The following is a 21,127-nucleotide window of genomic DNA, read 5'->3' as shown; positions in this document are numbered from 1 at the left end:
TGCATTGGTCCCCATCCTGCACGATATTGCCCACTGCGGACACGATCTCAGTGATCTCCCTCCAAATGCATCGGTATTGTGGTGGTGGAGACTTGCCACCGAGCATCCTGGGTGAGGTCTTTATACCTGCGCTCCACCTCCATTACTCGCTCTTCCAGTTCCTCTTCATTAAGCCAGGGAGCTCTGGGCCTGGTTTTGATAGTCACCATTGCAGATTTTTGTCCACCCATCGTCAATGATTAAAGGAATGGCTGCTCAAGACTTTGTGGCTCTCAATTTACAAGACGGTCCCCTCTCCAACTCACACTCTCCTCTTTCCAACTCACAGCAGCAAGAGAATGGTGTGCCTTTAAGCGCATGTGCAGATGTCCCATCCAGCCTCAAACGTGGCCGAAATGACGTCAGGTAGGTGAAAAGACTAAAAAACAAATCTCGCGCATGCGCGTTGCAGGGCCTCCAAAGTTTTCCGATTCGAGAGGCCTGCACCTGCCGCCCGCCAACTCCTGCTGCCTATCACTGACGCCCACACAACCTCGCCGAAAACGGCTCCTGACAGGACCCGGCGGCACTGGGTGGCATAAAGGTAGGTACCGCCAGGGAACCGCCGAAAAATTGGTGGGCCTTACCGGACATCAATTTTGGGGCCGTAGAGTTGTGTGCATCAGCTGAAGGATGGTACTTTTGACTGGAGGCTACCAAATAAGGCAAGGTTACTTCCAGTATGATAAAGAGAATAGTGTATAAATAAAAATGTTTTCCTTTGTTCAGGCAGCACGAGAAAGGACACATGCCTACGTTTGTGTGTTCTATCTGTGAGTACACTCCGCTAGTAAATTGCTTTTTATATTGAAGTTAAAGAATAAAATGATTATAACCATAGGACTGAATTTGTTACTACAGGCAACTCTCGATTATCCGGGTCCCTCAGGGATTGGGCTATTCCGGGTCAACGATTTTTCCGTTAGGGCGAGTTTACATTTATAAGTTAAAACTTTAATGAATAATACAATCAGCTACAAACAGTAACAAAAAATGAACATTACCAGCATGCATGGACAGGTTCTGCGCTTGGTTTGCTGGTACGCTGGTGAAGTTAGCAGTCTTCTGATTAAAGTCTGTGCCTGGAACCCAGTGCCGGCACTGCCCCCGTTCCCAACACCAGCGGCGGCCGCGAGAGACAGCGGCTGCAACAGCGCACACATACACACACCAGAAAAGCAAGGGCAGAGGAGGGTGATTTTTATGGTGAGTGAGAGAGAGTGTGTGAAAGACCCTTTGGCAGGTCGTCCCGGAGTCCACCCAGTGCCGTGTCTTTTCGGCCCGGGACAGAAGTGGCCGGTACGGGGTCCCTTCGGCCAGGGAGAGAGAATGTGTGATTGTGAGAGAGAGAATGAGCAAATACAAATGCGCACAGTGTTTGGAAGGTGATTTTTCCAAATTATTTGAGGCTGTCTTTTCACTTGTTAGCAACAGAATTTTAAATCCCGTTACAACGGTTTTCCGTTGGATTCGTGTACGGACAATCGAGAGTTGCCTGTAATCGGGTGAACGACAGACGGCTGTGTTGGTGTGTATTTGTGCATAGCGGGAAACGGCCTCCTCCTCCTCAGCTGCTCACTGTATAGCTGGTGGTGAGGTTGTGCAACGTTCAGAAGACCACCACAAATCTTAACAACCGCTTCGCCGAGTACTGCAAGGCTCCTCCAAAGCGGTCCAGGGAGCGGAAGCGTTGTTTCAGCACACCAATATTCTGCTCTAAGAACATTGTGCGATCTTCCTGCTCTGCTACACAATGGATTGGCAATTTGTCCACATGATTATTGTGGCTGTCCACACGGGTGGTGACAATTTAATATATAGAAAATTTTGAATTTTAGGCATTCCTAACAGAATTACAACAGGAGTCATCCAGAATGGCAACAGACCAGATTAGAAAATAGACTCAAATTGAGAGACATCTTGTGGATTGTATTCTTCAAAGGAGATATCTGCTAATTCAGGAAAGGGAATGATGTAGCCCAGATGCCTTTGCCTGAAAATGTTCTTCAAATTCAAACTCGTCTTCTCCTCATCTTTCTCCTATTCCAAAAAGATGAAGAGATCTACCCAGAGATCAGTAAAGTAACATCTGGTTTTGAATGAATCAGTCACAGGCAAACATATAATTACCTCAGGTGCTCTGGACTCTACTATAACCAAAGTTTCCTACATTACCACAGTGGCTACACCTCAAAAAGAAGTACTTAATTGGCTGTAAAGCTCTGGAACATCCTGAGGTCGTGAAAGGCACTGTATAAATGCAAGTCTTTTTTTCAGTTGATGCCAGCACTGCAACATATGCCCCAGGATACTGCTACAGCCGGAGGAAGGGCAATAGTCTTTTTGCCATCATCATAGAACTTTCAAATGCTGAGGGAACAGCACTGGAAGCAAGGAGATTGCTATGTATCCCATTTATTGAACGTTCCTGGGAGCACTGTTTTCTTGCATTCAATTCCCTTGGAGCTGCAGGCTTGCTTCTGTGTAGTATTGGAACCCAAAGTACCTGTAGCTGAGCGGATCAGGTTTGGACATCATTTTAATTAGAATTGTCTTCCAGTGAACAAACATCCATATGCTCAGTCTCGAGCAAGCTCCTCCACCTACAGTGGGAAGGTTTTGCAGTCAGCACTCTTGTTGGATTTCAGGACCAACCACAATTTTCTGCAGTGCTAAGGCTGATCAGATTATCTGAACAGTAACCAAAGAGCTCTGGTCACTTGATCAAAACCAGCATTTGATGCTGCCAAACAGGTTGCTCAAGGGAGTCAACTGAGACCAAAGTGACCAGCATAAGCCTGAGGACACTGACACTGAAGTGTGGAGAATAAGATGGGTTAAAGTGCCATCGATGTAATAACAAAAGCTCATCAATGTTGCACATCTTGAAATTTTTCACTGCAAGGCAGTTCCCAGACTGAACTGGACTTTGTCTGATGTAGGAAATAACAAAAAAGGGAAGAAAAATCACTTCCAATGTAAGGAAGCAAAGAACGAAGGGCATGACCCAGAAGCAGGCCTTGTACATAGAAGGAAACCATGGTCACTTTTTCCGGTCGTCTGCGTGTCCTCCATTTAAAGGAACCTCTGCTCATGGATGGTGGGAATTTTGTCGGTATCTGAGGCTGAATAAATGAGGAACACACTGACACAGACAAAATAGAGCTTTAATCTGTAAACTTTCCCCTTCTTTGAAAGAAACTCAAGCTACCTACAGTCTGTTCTTAGCTCAAACTCACTTAATTCAAATGTTTGATATTTCACATTTATTAAATATTAAATTACCATTTTTCTATGTTATTTACATTGCTTATTTCAAATTACTGAATAACTCAAATTATCTGCACAAAATATGCAACTTTGAATTATAAGTAGACTGCATGGGTTCAAAATTGTCCCTCGCCCAAAACAGGGCACACGCACCCTGTTTCAATTATTTTTAGCACAACTGTGGTTGAAATTGCCTCTTGAGCGAAATTCCAATCTGTTGTATTTTTTTTATTCGGATCCAGAAGTCGTTCTTAATGGGGGCGGTGACTACACGAGAGGGACGGATACACGGCGGTGGCAACAACTGAGGGACAGAAGTCGGGGGCGGTGCGGAGTTACCGCCGCGATGACATCATCGTGGCGCCGCATCACCACGGCTCTCCCCTTCACTTAAAGGGGAGAGCCTTCGCGATTTTAAAACTTCGGTCCACTGGGCCACCAGGGAGGAGGTGACAGGCTGCCTGTTTGTGGCCCGGTCGAACCTGGGAGCATAATTGTCAGGCCGACATAGCAGTCGGCTGACAAAAAAAAACATGGCGGCAGCGGCAGTGCATTCTCCCCTTTAAGGGAAGCTGCATCGCTTTGCAGAAGGCCACAGCCTCACTGGACCACCAGGAAAAAACAGATTTTGGCACCGTCAGGCGGGCAGAAGATTTTCAGAGCGAAATTTCGCCGTCGGGGAGGGGGTAGATCGGCTTTGTGCACAGTGGTGGCGCATTTAACACGGATCGGCGTCAGCAGAGCGGTAAGGAGGGGATCAGGGCACGGCCAGGAAACCTCGGAAGGGCAATTGGGTTATCAGCGGCTTCTCCACTCCGAAGCTTGGCCGCCAATTTGCGGTGGCAACAGGCCTTAAGGAGAGGGGCAATTTCGGCCACCATATATCTATACCGCTTTATTAGGACCAGTTTGATGATTATGCACTCCCGGCACAGAGTCTCACCTGCTGACAATGCATAAAGGGAATTCACATGGGCACAATTCACGATTTTCTATCCAAAATTGCAATGAATAGAAAATTGTGGTGAGTGTATATATAAATTCCCAATATACATTCCCAGCATCGTAAGCACAAAATCATAAAATTTAATGTAACTTTTTGGGACTTTTACCTACAAGGCCTAGAAATGGTTTTGTTTTAATTTAGGTTACGTTATTGATATATGGTCAGATTTATTTTATAAAGATTATCTCCCAGAGATGCACAAGCTCTTTAGAATAATCGATTAGGAAGTTTTCTAAGTGGGATACTAGAGACACCAGCCATCATAAATATCATATTGTTTACTTTTACATGCAAATTTAGCTTTGAGATGTGAGCAATTGCCACCATTATATAGATTGTATTTTAATTCGATGGCCCAGAATTTCTAGGGAAAATAAAGACGAGTTCACGATGCATACTGTCGTTACTCCGTTTAAACACATAGAAATTTGTGGTGAGGAAGGATGCTGTGAGTTATGAATCACCACAAATTGCTGCCGATTTGCAATGTTCCACGTTAGCCTCGCAAAAGCGAGAGCTCACCATCAACTTCCTCATGAGTGTCAAGAAATTGCTGGATTTGCGCAGAAAATACAAATTAAACTCGCCACAGAAAGCTAGGGCTTTAACAACGTCTACACTCTGTTAATGCGGTGATTTATGGTTCCTGACATGCAATTCAATCTTGGAGACTCAGAAAGGGAACAACTGAAACTGTGACATCTCACTGCAGATAAGAAATTATTCCTAGAGGTTTTTTTCAATTTTAAATTAAATGTTTTTCTTACTTTTGCTTTCTGTCTCCCTTATTTCTCTCTTTTAATCCAATCTTTCTCTTTATTTCTCTTTCTGCATCTAATCTGACTCGAATTCACCCTACTTCCTGCTCTGTCATTCGCTCTGTTTCTTTCTCTATCCCTAAATGTCTTGGTTAAGGAAATAGACTATTGGTCCCGTCACTCACCAAGGTCCCAGATGTCCCATTTCCTTCATTATCATTCGCACTTCCAGCATTTTGTGACAAAAATAATTAGAGCTGATTGGTGAGGAAAAAATACAATTCATGGCGCATATAGCGAGATGTCCCAATCCAGCAAATTCTGGGCAATGTGCTTGGCAGGGAGTTTAACTGACAAGACATATAGGTGCTGGATACTTCTGCAACAAGGCCGCTTCTTATTCAAGCTGGTAACTTTGATTGGCAGCTCAGCAAGCCAATCCACAAATCGCATAATGAAGGGAGCAGGGTCTAAGGACAGTCTTTATTTTTCTCACTCTGGAGGGACAATCTGAGATAGTGTGATTCAGTCATAAACACACATACAGGCTCAAGATGGCAATGAACCCATACTGCTTGTAGTTGAAAGAGATTATCAGTTAAAGAAAGAACTTGCATTTATATTGCATCTTTTACAACTTCAGGATATCCTAAAGCACTTCACAGCCAAAGTACTTGTTGAAGTGCAATTGCTGTTGTAATATGAGGAAACACAGCAGCCAACGCGCACAGTAAGGCCCCAACAAACGCCAATCAGAGAAATGCCCAGATAAACTGTTTAGTATTGATGTTTGTTGAGGGATTAATGTTGGTGAGGACATTGGGATAACACCCCTGCTCTTCTTTGAATAGTGCCATGGGATATTTTATATTCACCTGAGAGGGTAGACAGGCCCTCAGTTTAAAATCACATCCACACGACAACACTTGGCACCTCAGTACTACACTGAAGTGCCAGCCTACATTACGTGCTCAAGTCTCTGGAGTGGGGCTGTTTATGGACAGTTAGTGAAGTTTGTATGGAATAGTGGCAAAGTCTTATATTTTTATGTTATGTTAGATTTAGTACTGTGATGTTCTATGATGATCTGACAAAAAAGCAATTGCATGTTGAGATTGCTTCTGAATGTTTACTCAGGCAAGAACAAAGAATCTTGCAATAAAAGCAACTGAGTCAACAAATCATATGAAGACGGAAATGAGACTTTCTGTCCTCTGGGGTAAGTGTCATTTCCATCATTCTATATCTAACGTAGGGGAGCACCCACATGTGATGTTCAGGACCTGTTATTTTTATCTCACGTCACGACACATGTGTACATACATCAAAACACAATTATTACATTACATTTTCAAATTGTCTTTTTATAATTTAATCACATTTTGTTGCCTACACATTAAAAAGGTGACCACTACCTTCAAGTACATATTGTTTTGCTTGTATTCCTCATCACTGTCAGCTGTCAGACACAGAAGAAGATTCAGTATGAAACTTTTTCCTTTTCCTGTTGAATAAAACAATTGATTTAGAATGTTTAATGAAGCTATTTACATATCTAACAGTGTCATCTATGCACTAACATATCTGACCAACTATCATACTGTTGATGTTTACTACACAACCAACAAAACATTTAAGTAAGAAATGGATTAACGGCTGTTCTACTATTATTTGTGGTAAGCAAATAGAATCACAAGAAATATTGGGGGAGAAATTGCGGTAGCGCAAAAAAGTACGCAAGGGATTCCGACGGGAACTTCTGGTTTAGTGTACCAGGAAGTAAGTGGACTGCTAAATCAAGCGCTACCACTTCCCTTGGAGCTCTAAAGCCGGCAAGAGGGGCAGTAGCAGTGCAGCGGTGCCCAATGTCGAGGGAAGCGCTGCCGGGAACAAAAGCTCCTTCCCTCCCTTAAAGGGAAGGGCCATCGCTGCAGGCTCTGCATGAAGTTGAGGTCCCTCGTCACTGACAGCAGCTACGATCCGCGACGATCAGCCCCAAGCACTCTAACAGAGTGCAGGACTGATCAATCGCGATACATCAAGATGATGCAAACTCAATCTAAGGGGTAAAAAAAAAATGTTCATTATATATCGCTCCCCAAGCGGCAGACCTCCCTGACTACGCTGCCTGCAGCTGCCAGTGTTGACGCGCGGCAATGCTGCAGGGGGCGGAAACGGAGGTGAAGTTCGGGTACAGGGTGTTACTGGGGTGATGCGAGCACGATGACGTCACGATATCTGCCACCTCAAACCTCAATGGGAATTTCGCGGACATCGGTACTCTCAGTCGGTGGTGCCCTGTTGTCCCCTCAGAGGCACTAACGGGAGACACAAAGGATGTGAATTTCTTATTTTAGTAACGTGTGAGGGAATTTTTTAAAAATTTAAGTAGATTAATACATAAAGAAATTTTGAAAAAAGTGTGTCTGAGGCTAGAAAAGTGCCTAAAGCTGTGAGCCCAGTTCTGCAAACACACCCTATTGTCCCACCAAAGTCCTCCCATCCTAGGAAGACCAAGCGCCACAGAGAACCAGCAGTCCCTGACTTCCTGCTCAAACACCGCATCAAACTCCAAACAACCTTTCTGCCACCCTTATCTATCGATCAGTGCATGACCCAGTCTCCAACTGCCAAAAAGAGTCCTCTGTCTGCTAATACATAGTAATTTCACCCAACCATCTATATGATGAGTAACATGCATTTGTGAATTTGAGTATCCTGTGATCTTTTGGGCAAAATCTTCTTTGACCCGACATCACTAACCATGTCTCGCACGCAGCAGGAGGCTTATCAGAGAATCACTGCTAATGGCATGATGTCTCGGGCAACGTAACCTTATATATATCATGGCTAACCTAGATTGGTAAAATGTGAATGTGATGGAATGCTACATGTATTTTTATGTTGACCAGATATGTAAACTTTGCAAATAACATTAATCTCCCTGCCATGAGAAGTGATTGGGTCATTTCTCTTTACCGTACTTATATTCATACATCCAACTCCATTTGGAGATTAAATAAATTAAATAGAATGGAAGGAAACAAAGAAAGAACAACTTGCATTTATACAGCACCTTTCATAACCTCAGGGGAAGTTCCAAAGCGCTTTACAGACAATGAAGTATTTTTGGACTGTATGTACCAGTTCTTTATTTTCTTAATTTCAAGGTTTTTTTGTAGCAATCCTTGCTTTATTTAGGATTTATTTTGCCAAATAATTTCAACATTTATTATTTTGCACTAACTAATTGCATATTCCTTTATAACAAAATACTGGTTGTTTCAGGTGTAGAAGATACTGAGAACATTTGACTTGAATTTTATTTACCATTTTGTGACAGCATGGAAATCTTAGTATGGTTTTCTTCAAATTCCTTAATAAGGCAGTTGATGTCTCCTGTAGTATCTCTGATGCCAAGCCAATCCACTGTTTTGCTTGATAAAGTTTTCACTTTATCTTCAAGTTCACGATAAATAGTTTTCAGAATGTGCTGTGCAAAATCCACATCTACAAAAAAAAAGTGAACATAGATTTAAACAGACCCAATTAAACAGACCTCTTAAACTCACACGCAATAAAAGTTGATGATCACCACAATCTGCAAAAGATTAAGGCTATTAAGAGCTAATTTTGCAGTCCAGTCGAGGTTTGGGCTTGCAATGCATCCCTAGCTGTTATCACAAATCTAGCCAACTGCAGTGGTGAGGCAATGAACATCTAATCCCTGTTTCAAGCCTGACGAATTGTACATCACAGCTCAACGTTACTGCACAATATAGACAAAGCTCAATATTGCTGACACTTCCTGGCCAGGCTCAGACCTTATGCTGTTCAGGTGTGGCTTCCGGCCAAGAGATTGTGAGCACAGATCAGCCCCATTTTAAAAAGGACGCGTGCGGCAGGATTTCCATCGGACTTTTCCAATCACCGTTGCTTTGGCAGAAGATCAGTGGAAATTCTGGAGAAACTGCATATATGGCGGTTTCTCCAGGGTTTTCATCAATTTTCCGAATTTACAATAGGAGATTGGGACAACTCAGTGGAAATTCTACCTCTTGTATTTTAATGCAGCAAAGTGCGAGGTAGTGAGATTTGCATGCAAGAATGGCAGAATGTCACATTTCAGGATTTTTGAACATTTCTCACAAAAAGGATTTGGAAAAAAGACTCCTATTTAAGGGTGCATTTTAAAGCAAAATGTATTTATGTTTTTAAAGAAGAGACTGAGATGAAAGGTGGTAAAATGACAGGTTTTGAAATTGTTTCCCCAAAAACTGTATAGAATAAACAATTAGTTCATCTGTCTTGGTAACTAATAAAACATCTCACAACTCACTCAGCAGAATTTTTACTTGTGAGTGGGTTCAAGTGTGGGGGTGTGAGGGGGGGGGGGGGGGGAGCGGCTGCACGCTAGCGAATCGCCATCACGAACGGTCAATCAGTGCGCTTTCCACTGCATCTTTAACTTACTTAGGTCACTTGACTGAGCCATGTGGGTTTCCCAGCCAACTAAATGGAGCAGGTGTGATGACGTCATGGATGACTCGACTTCAGCGGCAGTTGACAGACGAGAGCTGGAGGCTGTTGGTGGCGGTCCAGAGGTGCCTATCGGTGTTACAGTGAGTAGTTCGACTTTGACTGTGAGGGTACAATCATTTAGAGGCAGCGATGCAGTCTCAGCACCAGAAGGCTGCACCCAGGATCTTTGATTCCTCCCTGGGCATTCTCCTCTGGTAGTGAGGTAAAGGAAGGAGGACCTCTTCCCTGGTGACGGCAGCAAGAGGCCAGCCACTGAAATAAAGAGAGCATGGCTGGAGATTGTACAAGAAGTGAGCAGCCACTCCTGGATTCAATGCAGAAAGAGTTTGAATGATCTCATGTAGTCAGGAAAAATGAGTGGAATGCCACATTCAACTACATCCTCATGTGCGTGTCACTCTGCCTTCCCAAACCTACTCCTGCACTGTCACTCCTCACACCAACATACCTTGGTGCATCCATCGCTCAGTCTCTATGCATCTACTCACATCCCCATCTGACTGCCCACCACTGACACTGTTAATATGGATTCTTTTTCCCTCAATCTGTCTCAGCGAATACACTGACGCGAACACCTTCTTGCATTTTCTGTAAAAGACCTTTATTGAAGATTCTCCGGCCGGGACTTGTCAAGACAAAGGAACACTCTCAATCAGAGCCTGTTTACCTTCCTCTGGACAAGCCCCTTTACAGTGCGAAAAGCACAGTAGTTATACATTTTCAAAACATAACACATTTGATCAGCACTTGGTCTGTCCACTCCTTTTCTTCCCCCCCCCCCCCCCCCCCGAGTATGTTCAATGGCAGGCGAGGAGGACTCCTAATTAGAGCTGGCCCCGAGGTCAGCTTGTTTATAGCCTCATTAAATTCTTCTTCTTTATCAGTAAAACCTATTTCCCTCTTATCAGTAAAAAGCATTACGTTATTCTCCCCTCCTTATTAGTGAAAACCATTACGTTACCTTCTCCTATCTGTGATTGCTTTTTCTTTCCCGTGACCTGTGTTTAACCTCAACTCTCAGTAACCCCCTTTTTTTCTGTCGATTCTGCAATGTCTGCATCTTGACATTTCTTTAGCTATTTTCCCATGATTTCCTATCTCCATCCCTCTGCCACATTTACAATCCTTCTGTATCCATTCTCAACACTCCCCCTCATCCTAATGCAATCATAGAAAGTAATGCCACAGAAGGAGGCCATTTGAGTCCTTCATAGTCACCCTCTACAGATGTAGCACATTCATCCCTACACTCATTCCATCTTTCGCTTCTTTCTTTCCCTTCTTGCAGAGAGCACAAAACAACAGGGAGAGACTGAGAACCAGAGGTGGCCCTTCAATTTACACTACATTTGATGCCAGCAGAGCAGGATGCTCTGGAATTAAGCGGAGGTGGAGAGCTGCTGGAAGTGGGAGATGGAGAGAGGGGGACCTCCCAGCAACCTGGTGACAGAATTAAATATCTTATAGCCACATGGCATACAACAGTCACTCGTGGTGACTGATGTCAGTATCCAGTAAAATATCTTGTACATAATGGTAACGTTAAACTAGAACTCTGATCAGAATGTTTAAGAGCCCGAAATTGATGATGACTGTTTCTTGGCGGTATTCGGGCGGCCCTTCATATTTTACAGCCCGCTGCCGCTGAGATCCTCCAGCGCGAATTTCATGAAAATGTAGTGGGCGTGGGTGGGCGGTGCAGGCCATTAGACTCAGCAAAAATCGGAGGCTGAGTTCTGCGAATGCGCATGTGTCTGTCAAGCTCCGCCCCCGTCCTCCGTCGGCCCCAAACCATTCACTCCACAGGAGTGCAGAAAGCGATTAGGAACATGGGATAGTGAAAGACTTGCTAATAGCATCACCATCCAGGTTCCAGTGGTCACTATGGTGTTGCTTTATTGTCATTGAAGGGGCTGAGGCCTGAGACTGTTGACTTGTCTTTTCTCTGCTCCGGCACAAGCTCGGCGAGGGGGCCGAGAGGGAGGTGGAAGGATAAGATAGCAAGGGAGGTGGAAGGATAAGAGAGCAGGGGAGGAGAGAGAGAGAGAGAGAGAGAGCCTGGGGAGAAGAGATAGCCTGGGGCGGGGGAGGATAGAGAGAGAGAGAGGCTGGGGAGAAGAGATAGCCTGGGGCGGGGGAGGATAGAGAGAGAGAGACAGAGAGCCTGGAAGGTAGGGGGGGGGGGGAGGAAAGAGAGCCTGGGGTGGGGGGAGAGGTGAGTGGAAGAGAGCCGGGGGGGGGGGGGGCGGGGAAAGAGAGCCTGGGGGGGGGGGCGGTGGGTGAAGAGTCAGAGAGCCTCTGGGGGGGGGAAAAGAGCGAGAGAGAGAGAGACTGGGGGGAGAGAGGGAGCGAGAAAGAAAGAGAGTGTCTGGGGGGGAAGAGAGAGAGAGGGGGAGAGAGAGAGGGCGCCTGGGGCAGGCGGGCGGTGGGGGTGGGAAGAGAGAGAGAGAGAGAGAGAGCGCCTGAGGTGGGGGGGGAGAAAGAGAGAACGAGACACTGAGGGAGAGAGAGAAAGGGAGAGAACGCGCCTGGGGGGGAAGGGGAGAGAGAGAGAACGTCTGGGGGGGGTGGGGAAAGAGGGAGAAAGAGAGAGAGAGAGAGATTGGGGGAGAGAGAGACAGCGAACCTGCGGGGGGGGGGGGTGATATGGGGGGGGGGCGGGGGAGAGAGAGAGAAAGTGTGGGGGGTTGGAAGAGAGCCTAGGGGGTGAGAGCCTTGGGGGAGAAAGAGACTAGGGGGGGGGGAAGAGAGAGAGAGAGAGAGAAAAAGAGAGAGCGTCTGGGAGGGAAGGGGGAGGAGAGAGGGAAGGGGGAGGAGAGAGAGAGAGAAAGTCTGAGGGGGGGGGGGAAGGGGAGAAGAGAGAGAGAGACGAGGGGAAGAGAGAGACGTGGGAGTGGGAGAAGAGAGAGAGAAACGGCGGGGGTGGGGGGGAAGAGACTAGTGGAGAGAGAGAGAGAGATAGAGCGCTTTGGGGGTGGGGAGGGGGAAGAGAGAGGGAGAAAGTGAGAGAGAGAGCACCTGGGGGGAAGGGTGGATGAAGAGAGACAGTCTGTGGTGGGGGGGAGGGGGAGAGAGAGAACCTGAGGGAGGGTGGGGCAGCAAATGTGAGCCTGGGGGGGGGGCGAGGGGGAGAGAGAGCGAGAGAGCTTGGGGATGGCGTGGGGGGAGAGAGAGGAGAGAGAGAGCGGCGCGCGCCTGGGGCGGGGGGGAGGAGAGAGAGAGAGAGAGAGAGAGAGAGAGAGAGAGAGAGAGAGAGAGAGACACGGGGAAGGAGAGACAGAGTCTGCAGGAGAGGGGGGAGGGAGAGAGAGAGATGGGGAAGAGAGAGAAAAACAGGCAGGGGGAAGAGAGAGAAAAACAGGCAGGGGGAAGAGAGAGAGAGAGAGAGAGAGATCAGACAGGCTGGGAAAGAGAGAGACAACGAACCCTGGGTGGGGCGTGGCGGAGAGAGAGAGAAAGTCTGGGGGTGGGGAGGGAGGAAATGGGGGGGTGGGTGGGGGAGGGAGATAGAGAGAGAGACGGGGCGGGGGAAGAGAGACATACTGGGCAGTGGGGGGGGGGGGAGATAGAGGGGGAGAGAGAGAGAGGAAAGAGAGTGAGAGAGAGACAGAAGGACAGGTGTGGAGAGAGAGCCTGGGGCGAAAGAGGAAGCCTGGGCGGGGGGGGGGGGGGCGAAGAGAGAGCCTGGGAGAGAAAGAGAGTGTGTCTGGGCGGGGGCGGGGGGGGGGTAGGAAGAGACGGGGAGAGGGGGGGGAGAGAGAGAGAGAGACACGGGTGGGGGGGAAGAGACTGAGGGAGAGAGATGGAGTGCTTTTGGGGGGGGGGGGGGGGAAAGGAGAAAGACAGCCTGGTTGGGGGGGGGGGGGGAAAGAGAGAGAGAGAGAGAGAGAGAGAGAGAGAGAGAGAGAGAGAGAGAGAGAGAGAGAGAGACGGGTGGGGGGAGTGGGTGGGGGGGAAGAGACTGAGGGAGAGAGATGGAGCGCTTTTGGGGGGGGGGGGGGGAGGAGAAAGACAGCCTGGTTGGGGTGGGGAGGGGGGGGAGAGAGGGAGAAACTGGCGGACGGAGAGAGACTGGGGTAGAGACAGACAGGCGGAGAGAGCGAGGGAGAGAGCCTGGGGGCGGGGGGAGGGGCGAGGAGGGGACAGAGACACACTGGGGGGGAGAGAGAGAGAGAGAGAGAGAGAGAGAGAGAGAGAGAGAGAGAGATAGACTGCGGGAAAGGGAGACAGAGAGCCTGGTTTGGGGGGAGAGGGGGGAGGTCGGGGGGGGAGGGAGAGAGAGAGAAACAGACAGGGGGAGAGAGAGAGAAAGCGAGCAAGCCTGGGGTGAGGAGGGGGGGAGGGGATGGTGGTGGGGGGGGGGGGGGAGGAAAGAGAGGGAGAGAGACTGGGGGAGAGAGAAAGAGAGAGTGAGAGATTGTCATGTATCTTACATTATTATATATAACTGTATCCTAACATGCTATACATGACTGTAATAAGATATGACCTGTAACCACCAGCATACCTTACCACCAGGGATGCACTTGCAAGAGACAGGTATATAAGGACAGGTCTCATGCAAGTGCAGCATTCCAGAGCTGTGAAATAAAGGTGGAGGTCCAGAGTGACCTTGACTTCACTACATGCCTCGTGTGAATCTGTACTGAGGGGACAGGACTTTACTGTGGTGACGGGTTACGGGATTACAGAATCCACAGAATGGCGAACAAAGGATCAGATGAAAAGTACAATGCGGGAGACAATTGGGAGGACTTTATAGAAAGGCTCCAGCAAAGCTTTGTAACCAAAGACTGGTTAGGCGACAATAAGGCAGACAAGGGAAGAGTCCATCTCTTCACCAGCTGTGGCTCGAAAACAAGCTTTAATGAAGGATCTGTTGGCACCCGAGAAACCAGCAAGCAAGTCGTTTGAAGAATTGAGCACACTGGTAAGGGACCACCTGAAGCCAGCGAGCAGCCTACACATGGCCAGACACAGGTTCTACAACTACAGACGCTGTGTGGGCCAGAGCATACCCGACTTCGTGGCAGAACTTCGGAGGTTGGCTAGTTTATGCGAGTTCTCCGATGAACTGAGGAGAGAAATGCTGAGAGACTTTTTCATTGAAGGAATAGGCCACGCAGGCATATTCCGAAAGCTCATAGAGACCAAGAACCTGACCTTAGAGGCAGCAGCACTGGTCGCACAGACATTCTTGGTAGAGGAAGAAGCAACGAGGTTGATTTACAATGCAGGTACGACAACTAACGAAATATTGGAACAAGAAGTTCACAGCACTAAACAAGCTGCTACCCTCACACACAGACAAAACCGGGAGAACAGGTTCTCGACAGCAGGCAATAGCCATCAAGGGCCACACCTCATCAATCCACAATGCGAGCAATCAACTACAAACTGAGAGAAGCTCAAGAGAAAGATCAGCCAGACGCAGCTCATTCTTTGGGAACACTTTGAACAATGGAACAGGTCTGTGCTGGAGGTGTGGGGGTGGGCATTCAGCAAGGGGATGTCGATTTCAGCAGGCTGTTTGCAGAAATTGTGAATATACAGGGCATTTGGCCTGCATGTGCAAAAAAACAGCAGCTCGGCTGGTATACGAATCGGATGGGTCGGAAAGCGGACGAGAAGATGGTGGGGACAGTACCCGGGACACCGGTGTACAGCGGGTCAACACTATCAATGGCCGCTGCTCCTACAACAGGATGCCTCCTATAATGATGAGGGTCCTACTCAACGGGATATCTGTCAACATGGAGTTGGATACGGGAGCAAGTCAATCTCATGGGCGCTCAACAATTTGAACAACTGTGGCCGCATAAGAGACAGACCAAAACTCACAAGGGTCGACACCACACTAAGGACCTATACCAAAGAATTCGTACCAGTCCTCGGCAGCGCCATGCTCTCTGTCACACACAAAGGGACAGTGAACCGACTTCCTCTGTGGATTGTCCCCGGAGACTCCCCAGCACTGCTGGGGAGAAGCTGGCTGGCAAAACTAAACTGGAAATGGGATGATGTCCATGCCATGTCATTAGAGGAACGGACCTCCTGCTCAACAGTTATAAAGCGATTTGAACATCTCTTTCAGCCAGGTGTGGGCACTTTCAAAGGGGCCAAAGTCAAAATCTACATCGCACAGGATGCTAGACCAGTTCATCACAAGGCCAGAGCTGTACCCTATGTGATGAGGGAAAAGATTGAACACGAACGAGGCAGGCTTCTGCGGGAAGGCATTATATCACCTGTGGAATTTAGCAACTGGGCAAGTCCCATCGTCCCAGTCATGAAGCCTGATGGATCCGTATGAATCTCTAAGGATTACAAATCTACCATAAACAGAGTCTCCCGACAGGACCAGTACCCGCTGCCCAGAGCGGAGGACTTATTTGCCACATTGGCTGAAGGTAAACTTCTCTCAAAATTAGACCTCACATCTGCATATATGACGCAAGAATTGACCGAGGAATCCAAGCTACTCACCACCATCAACACACATCGAGGCCTTTTCATGTACAATCAATGCCCATTCGGCATCAGGTCAGCAGCTGCCATATTCCAGTGCAACATGGAGAGTCTGCTCAAGTCCATCCCGGGGACGGTTGTATTTCAAGACGACATACTTATCACGGGCAGGGACACCGTCTCCCATCTCCGTAATTTGGAGGAAGGACTAAAGTGGTTGGATCGGGTAGGCCTACGAGTCAAGAAATGCAAGTGCCTGTTTCTCGCACCCGAGGTTGAATTTTTGGGCAGAAGGATTGCCGCTGATGGAATCCGCCCAACAGAGTCCAAAACAGAAGCAATTTGCCTGGCACCCAGGCCCCGGAATGTCTCAGAACTGCGCGCCTTTCTCGGGCTACTCAATTACTTTGGGAACTTTATGCAGAACTTAAGCACGCTGCTGGAGCCTCTCCACGTACTACTCAGAAAGGGGTGCGATTGGTTTTGGGGGCACACCCAGGAACGCGCCTTCAATAAGGCACGCAACCTTCTGTGTTCCAACAGTGTTTTGACTTTCTTTGACCCAGGTAAAAAGCTAGTTCTCACATGCGATGCGTCAGCGTATGGGGTCGGGTGCGTTTTGCAACATGTCAATAGTGCGGGCAAATTACAACCCATAGCTTATGCCTCCAGGTCACTTTTGCGGGCGGAGCGCGGGTACGGAATGGTAGAGAAGGAGGCGTTCGCATGCGTGTACGGTGTCAAAAAGATGCACCAATACCTTTTCGGGGCCAAGTTCGCGTTAGAAACTGACCACAAGCCCCTCCTATCCGAGAGCAAGGCAATAAACGCCAACGCCTCGGCGCAAATTCAACGGTGGGCACTCATGGTGGCGTCCTACGACTGACTATACCATAAGGCACAGACCAGGCACAGACAACTGTGCCGACGCGCTCAGCAGGCTACCCCTGGCGACCACGGAAGGGTCTGACGAACAGGACTGTGAGATAGTCATGACAATCAATGCCTTTGAGTCCACAGGTTCGCCCATGACGGCTCGCCAAATCAGAGCCTGGACGGCCAGCGACCCCACGTTATCCTTAGTAAAAAGATGTGTCCTACGGTGACTGGGCAGAGGCTCGCGATGCCTGCCCCGAGGAATTAAAACCCTTTCACAGGCGCATGCATGAGCGATCACTACAAGCAGACTGCCTGATGTGGGGCAGCCGAGTAGTCATGCCTTTGCGAGGCAGAGAGGCATTTGTCCGGGAGCTCCACCGCGAGCACCCAGGGATTGTTCTCATGAAGGCCATAGCCAGATCCCACGTCTGGTGGCCTGGTATTGACGCGGACCTGGATCTCTGCATCCGAAGGTGCACCATTTGTGCCCAACTCAGCAATGCCCCCAAGGAGGCTCCACTGAGCCCCTGGCCTACCAAACCGTGGTCGCGGGTGCGTGTAGACTATGCGGGCCCATTCATGGGCAAAATGTTCCTCGTAGTTGTAGATGCATTTTCAAAGTGGATCGAATGCACCATTTTAAAATCGAGCACAACCTCCACCACTGTGGAGAGCCTCGCAACCATGTTTGCAACGCACGGAATCCCGGACATATTGGTCAGTAAAAATGGGCCGTGCTTCACCAGCGCAGAATTCCAAGACTTTATAATTGACTACGGCATAAATCACATCAAGAAGGCACCGTTCAAGCCGGCCTCCAACGGCCAGGTGGAGAGAGCAGTGCAAATCATTAAACAAGGCATGCTTAAAATCCAAGGTCCCACGCTGCAGGGTCGCCTGTCGCGACTGCTGCTGGCATACAGATCTCGTCCGCACTCATTGACTGGGATCACCCCCATGCAATTGTTGATGAAAAGGACTTTAAAAACAAGGCTCTCATTAATCCTCCCAGACATGCACAAAATCGTTGAGGCAAAACACCGTAAGCTGACTGAGTTCCATGATAGAAATTCGAGGGGGAGATGGAATGAGATAGGGGACAAAGTGTTTGTACTAAACTATGGCAGGGGTCCCAAATGGCTTGCAGGGACAGTAACGGGCAAGGAAGGAAACAGGCTACTGGTAGTACAAATGAACAATGGCAAAACCTGCCGGAGGCATGTAGACCAAGTCAAAAGCAGATTTACCAACAACACTGCAGAACCAGAGGCAGACTACAATGTGAAACTCGCACCACACCTGGTGGACAGACAGAGGGAACAACCTGAGGAAAGGGCAATCCCAACAGACAGCCCGGTGAGTCAACAACAATCACACCAATCGAAACAGACAGCCCAGGTGAGATACCAGCAACCACACCCAAAGAAAAACAGACACCAAGGCAAACAACTGAACCACAACTCAGACGCTCCATGCGAGAGCGTAGACCACCTGAGAGACTGAACCTATAAAGACAATAAGGTCTTGGGGGAGGGTGATGTCATGTATCTTACATTATTATATATAACTGTATCCTAACATGCTATACATGACTGTAATAAGATATGACCTGTAACCACCAGCATACCTTACCACCAGGGGTGCACTTGCAAGAGACAGGTATATAAGGGCAGGTCTCAGGCAAGTGCAGCATTCCAGAGCTGTGAAATAAAGGTGCAGGTCCAGAGTGACCTTGACTTCCTTCACTACATGCCTTGTGTGAATCTGTACTGAGGGGACAGGACTTTACAGAGATAGACAGAGAGACTGGGGCGGGGGAACAAAGTCTGCGGCGGCGGGGGGGGGGGGGGGGGAGGGGAGAGAGTGAGCGAGACAGAGTGGGAGAGAAGACAGAGCCTGTGGTGGGAGGGGAAGAGCGAGAGAGAGAGAAAGCACCTGGGGGTGGGGAGGAGAAAGTGAGAGAGCCTAAAGGCCCATGTATCCCAGGGATGCATGCGATTTGCAAGCAACCCTGAATTACGTGAGCTGGCCCAACCAATCACAAAGGGGATTCTCGTAATGCTTATGGGGATTTAGTTTGCGAACGGATTCCCAATAAGCATAATCGAAAATACAGAAATAATTTTTCACACAATCTAAATAAAAATAAATCACATGTTTAAAATTAACAAAAATACAATTAAATTAAACATTTATTTACAACAGTGACTACATTCCAAAAGTACTTAATTGGCTGTAAAGTGCTTTGCGACGTCCGGTGGTCGTAAACGGCGCTATATAAATGTTAGTCTTTTCTTTTAAAACAAAAATTTCCAATTTTTTATTAATAAATTTTACATTTTTTAAAGGGGCCAAAAATAACAAACTAATTTGAAAAGTTATTGACTGTTTAAGTGATTTTTAAAATGTTAGTTTAATATTTATTAAAACCCTTACGCTGGTAAAAGGAGACCCTGTGCCTGATGTTACCAGGCGTAAGAGTTTCATGGGCATTCGCTGAGCAAACAGTCCAGCTCTCCGCCAGCCGAAGTCAATTTCCTACGGATGCGGATGATGTGTGAAACTGAAATTACAAATCGCAAATTCCGGGTTTTCGCAGATGTGAAAACCGGGGACTTGCGGGACACACTGGGGGAGAGAGAGAGAGAGCCTGGGGGGAGGATAGGACAGAGACACACGGGGAGAGAGAGATAGACTGGGGGAAAGGGAGACAGAGAGCCTGGTTTGGGGGGGAGACAGGAGAAAAGAGAGACAGAGCCTGGTTGGAGGTCGGGAGGGAGGGAGAGAGAAAGAGAAAGCGAGCGTGGGGCGGGGTGAAGAGAGGGAGAGAGAGACTGGGGGAGAGAGATAGACAGAGAGACTGTTCAAGGTCATAGCCCCGTAAAATCCGGCCACGGTTCAGCCCCCTCCTATGAATATAAACCGAGTTACCGGAGATCAGTGGCTCCAATGGGGCTCCAGCATTCGCAGGGTCTTGAATTCTCTCGATCCAGAAGTTACCAGAGGCCATCAGTTCCTGCAGCCTGGTCTTGAGTTCTTGGACGAAGAGTTTGAAAGTGTCCTCGCTCAGTGGGTTGCTTTCCTCAAACTCAACTACGATGCTCCCTGATTTTATTGCTCTCACGAACAAGCCATAAAGTCCCGCCAATTCTGTAAGGGTATTGGATAAACCCATTGAGTGCAATTGTCTCAGAACGTGAGCACTCGCCCCTGCTTTAGCAATTGGGCAGATTATCCCGCCAACAGTCCGAACGAAGTTATCGCTGATGCTGACAGATAAGCTCCCAGCTCTTAAATTCAGTGTGAAGTTAGAATGTGCGTCCTCGCCGACCCTTACTCTTCTGGCAAGTGGTGAGCCTGAATCTGAATCCGCCGTCGCCATCTTCACCCAATACAATCGAGCAGAGATCTAAGATTGGTGATTTACTGTCTGATCTCAACAACCCAGTTTACACTCTGCCTTTCTCGCACCCGAAGAGACAATTTCCTGGTTCAGTCACTGCGATGCAGGAAGTGGTTTTGCCGCCAAGCCTTATTGCAGCTGTGACTTAGAAAGTACTTACCATGATAACATCACCAAATAAACAGCACCAGAGCCATGGATATTTTTGCTAAAACTTTATTCAGGAATGAAGCAATATATACACACAATCCCCGCCTCCCCCCAAAATCATTTTTGTACAACAACAACGCATTTATAAGGTCATCAGGGGAAACTAGAACTAGAGGGCATGATCTTAGAATAAGGGGCTGCCCATTTAAAACAGAGATGAGGAGAAATTTCTCTGAGGGTGATAAAGCTGCCTCAGAGAGCTGTGGAAGCTGGGACATTGAATAAATTTAAGACAGTTTCTTAAACGATAAGGGGTTATGGGGAGCGGGCGGGAAAGTGGAGCTGAGTCCATGATCAGATCAGCCATGATCTTATTGAATGGCGGAGCAGGCTCGAGAGGCCATATGGCCTACTCCTTTTCCTATTTCTTATATTCTTATGTTCTTATCATAGGCAGTCCCTCGAAACGAGGATAACTTGCTTGAACGCCAAAAAAGGATGAGTTCACAGGTGTTTCAATGAAGGACCTGAACTACATCCTCAAGGGTGGAAGATGCATATGCGTGGATTTTTTTAACGTGTGGTGGCCATTGCACCCCGACCCTTGCTCTT

General features: G+C 47.8%; 1 protein-coding gene across 1 annotated transcript in view; it reads right to left on the bottom strand.

The window, feature by feature from the left end:
- The window catches only part of LOC139255775 (uncharacterized), a gene marked incomplete at its 3' end in the record, with an annotated part of 142,043 nt that extends 121,582 nt beyond the window's left edge, over window positions 1–20,461 (bottom strand). The window contains exons 1-4 of the mRNA XM_070873987.1: window positions 19,894–20,461; window positions 9,547–9,867; window positions 8,404–8,583; window positions 6,489–6,577 (exon numbers count right to left, since the gene is read on the bottom strand). Coding sequence (XP_070730088.1) covers window positions 6,489–6,577; window positions 8,404–8,583; window positions 9,547–9,867; window positions 19,894–20,344 — 1,041 coding nt within the window. The remainder of the gene's footprint in view (window positions 1–6,488; window positions 6,578–8,403; window positions 8,584–9,546; window positions 9,868–19,893) is intronic.
- Between the last annotated feature and the right edge of the window lie 666 nt (window positions 20,462–21,127).

Source organism: Pristiophorus japonicus, unplaced genomic scaffold (assembly GCF_044704955.1).
Source record: "Pristiophorus japonicus isolate sPriJap1 unplaced genomic scaffold, sPriJap1.hap1 HAP1_SCAFFOLD_627, whole genome shotgun sequence".
NCBI lineage: Eukaryota > Metazoa > Chordata > Chondrichthyes > Pristiophoridae > Pristiophorus > Pristiophorus japonicus.
The sequence above is the reverse complement of the archived record's forward strand: the minus strand, read 5'-3'. Positions and strand labels throughout refer to the sequence as shown.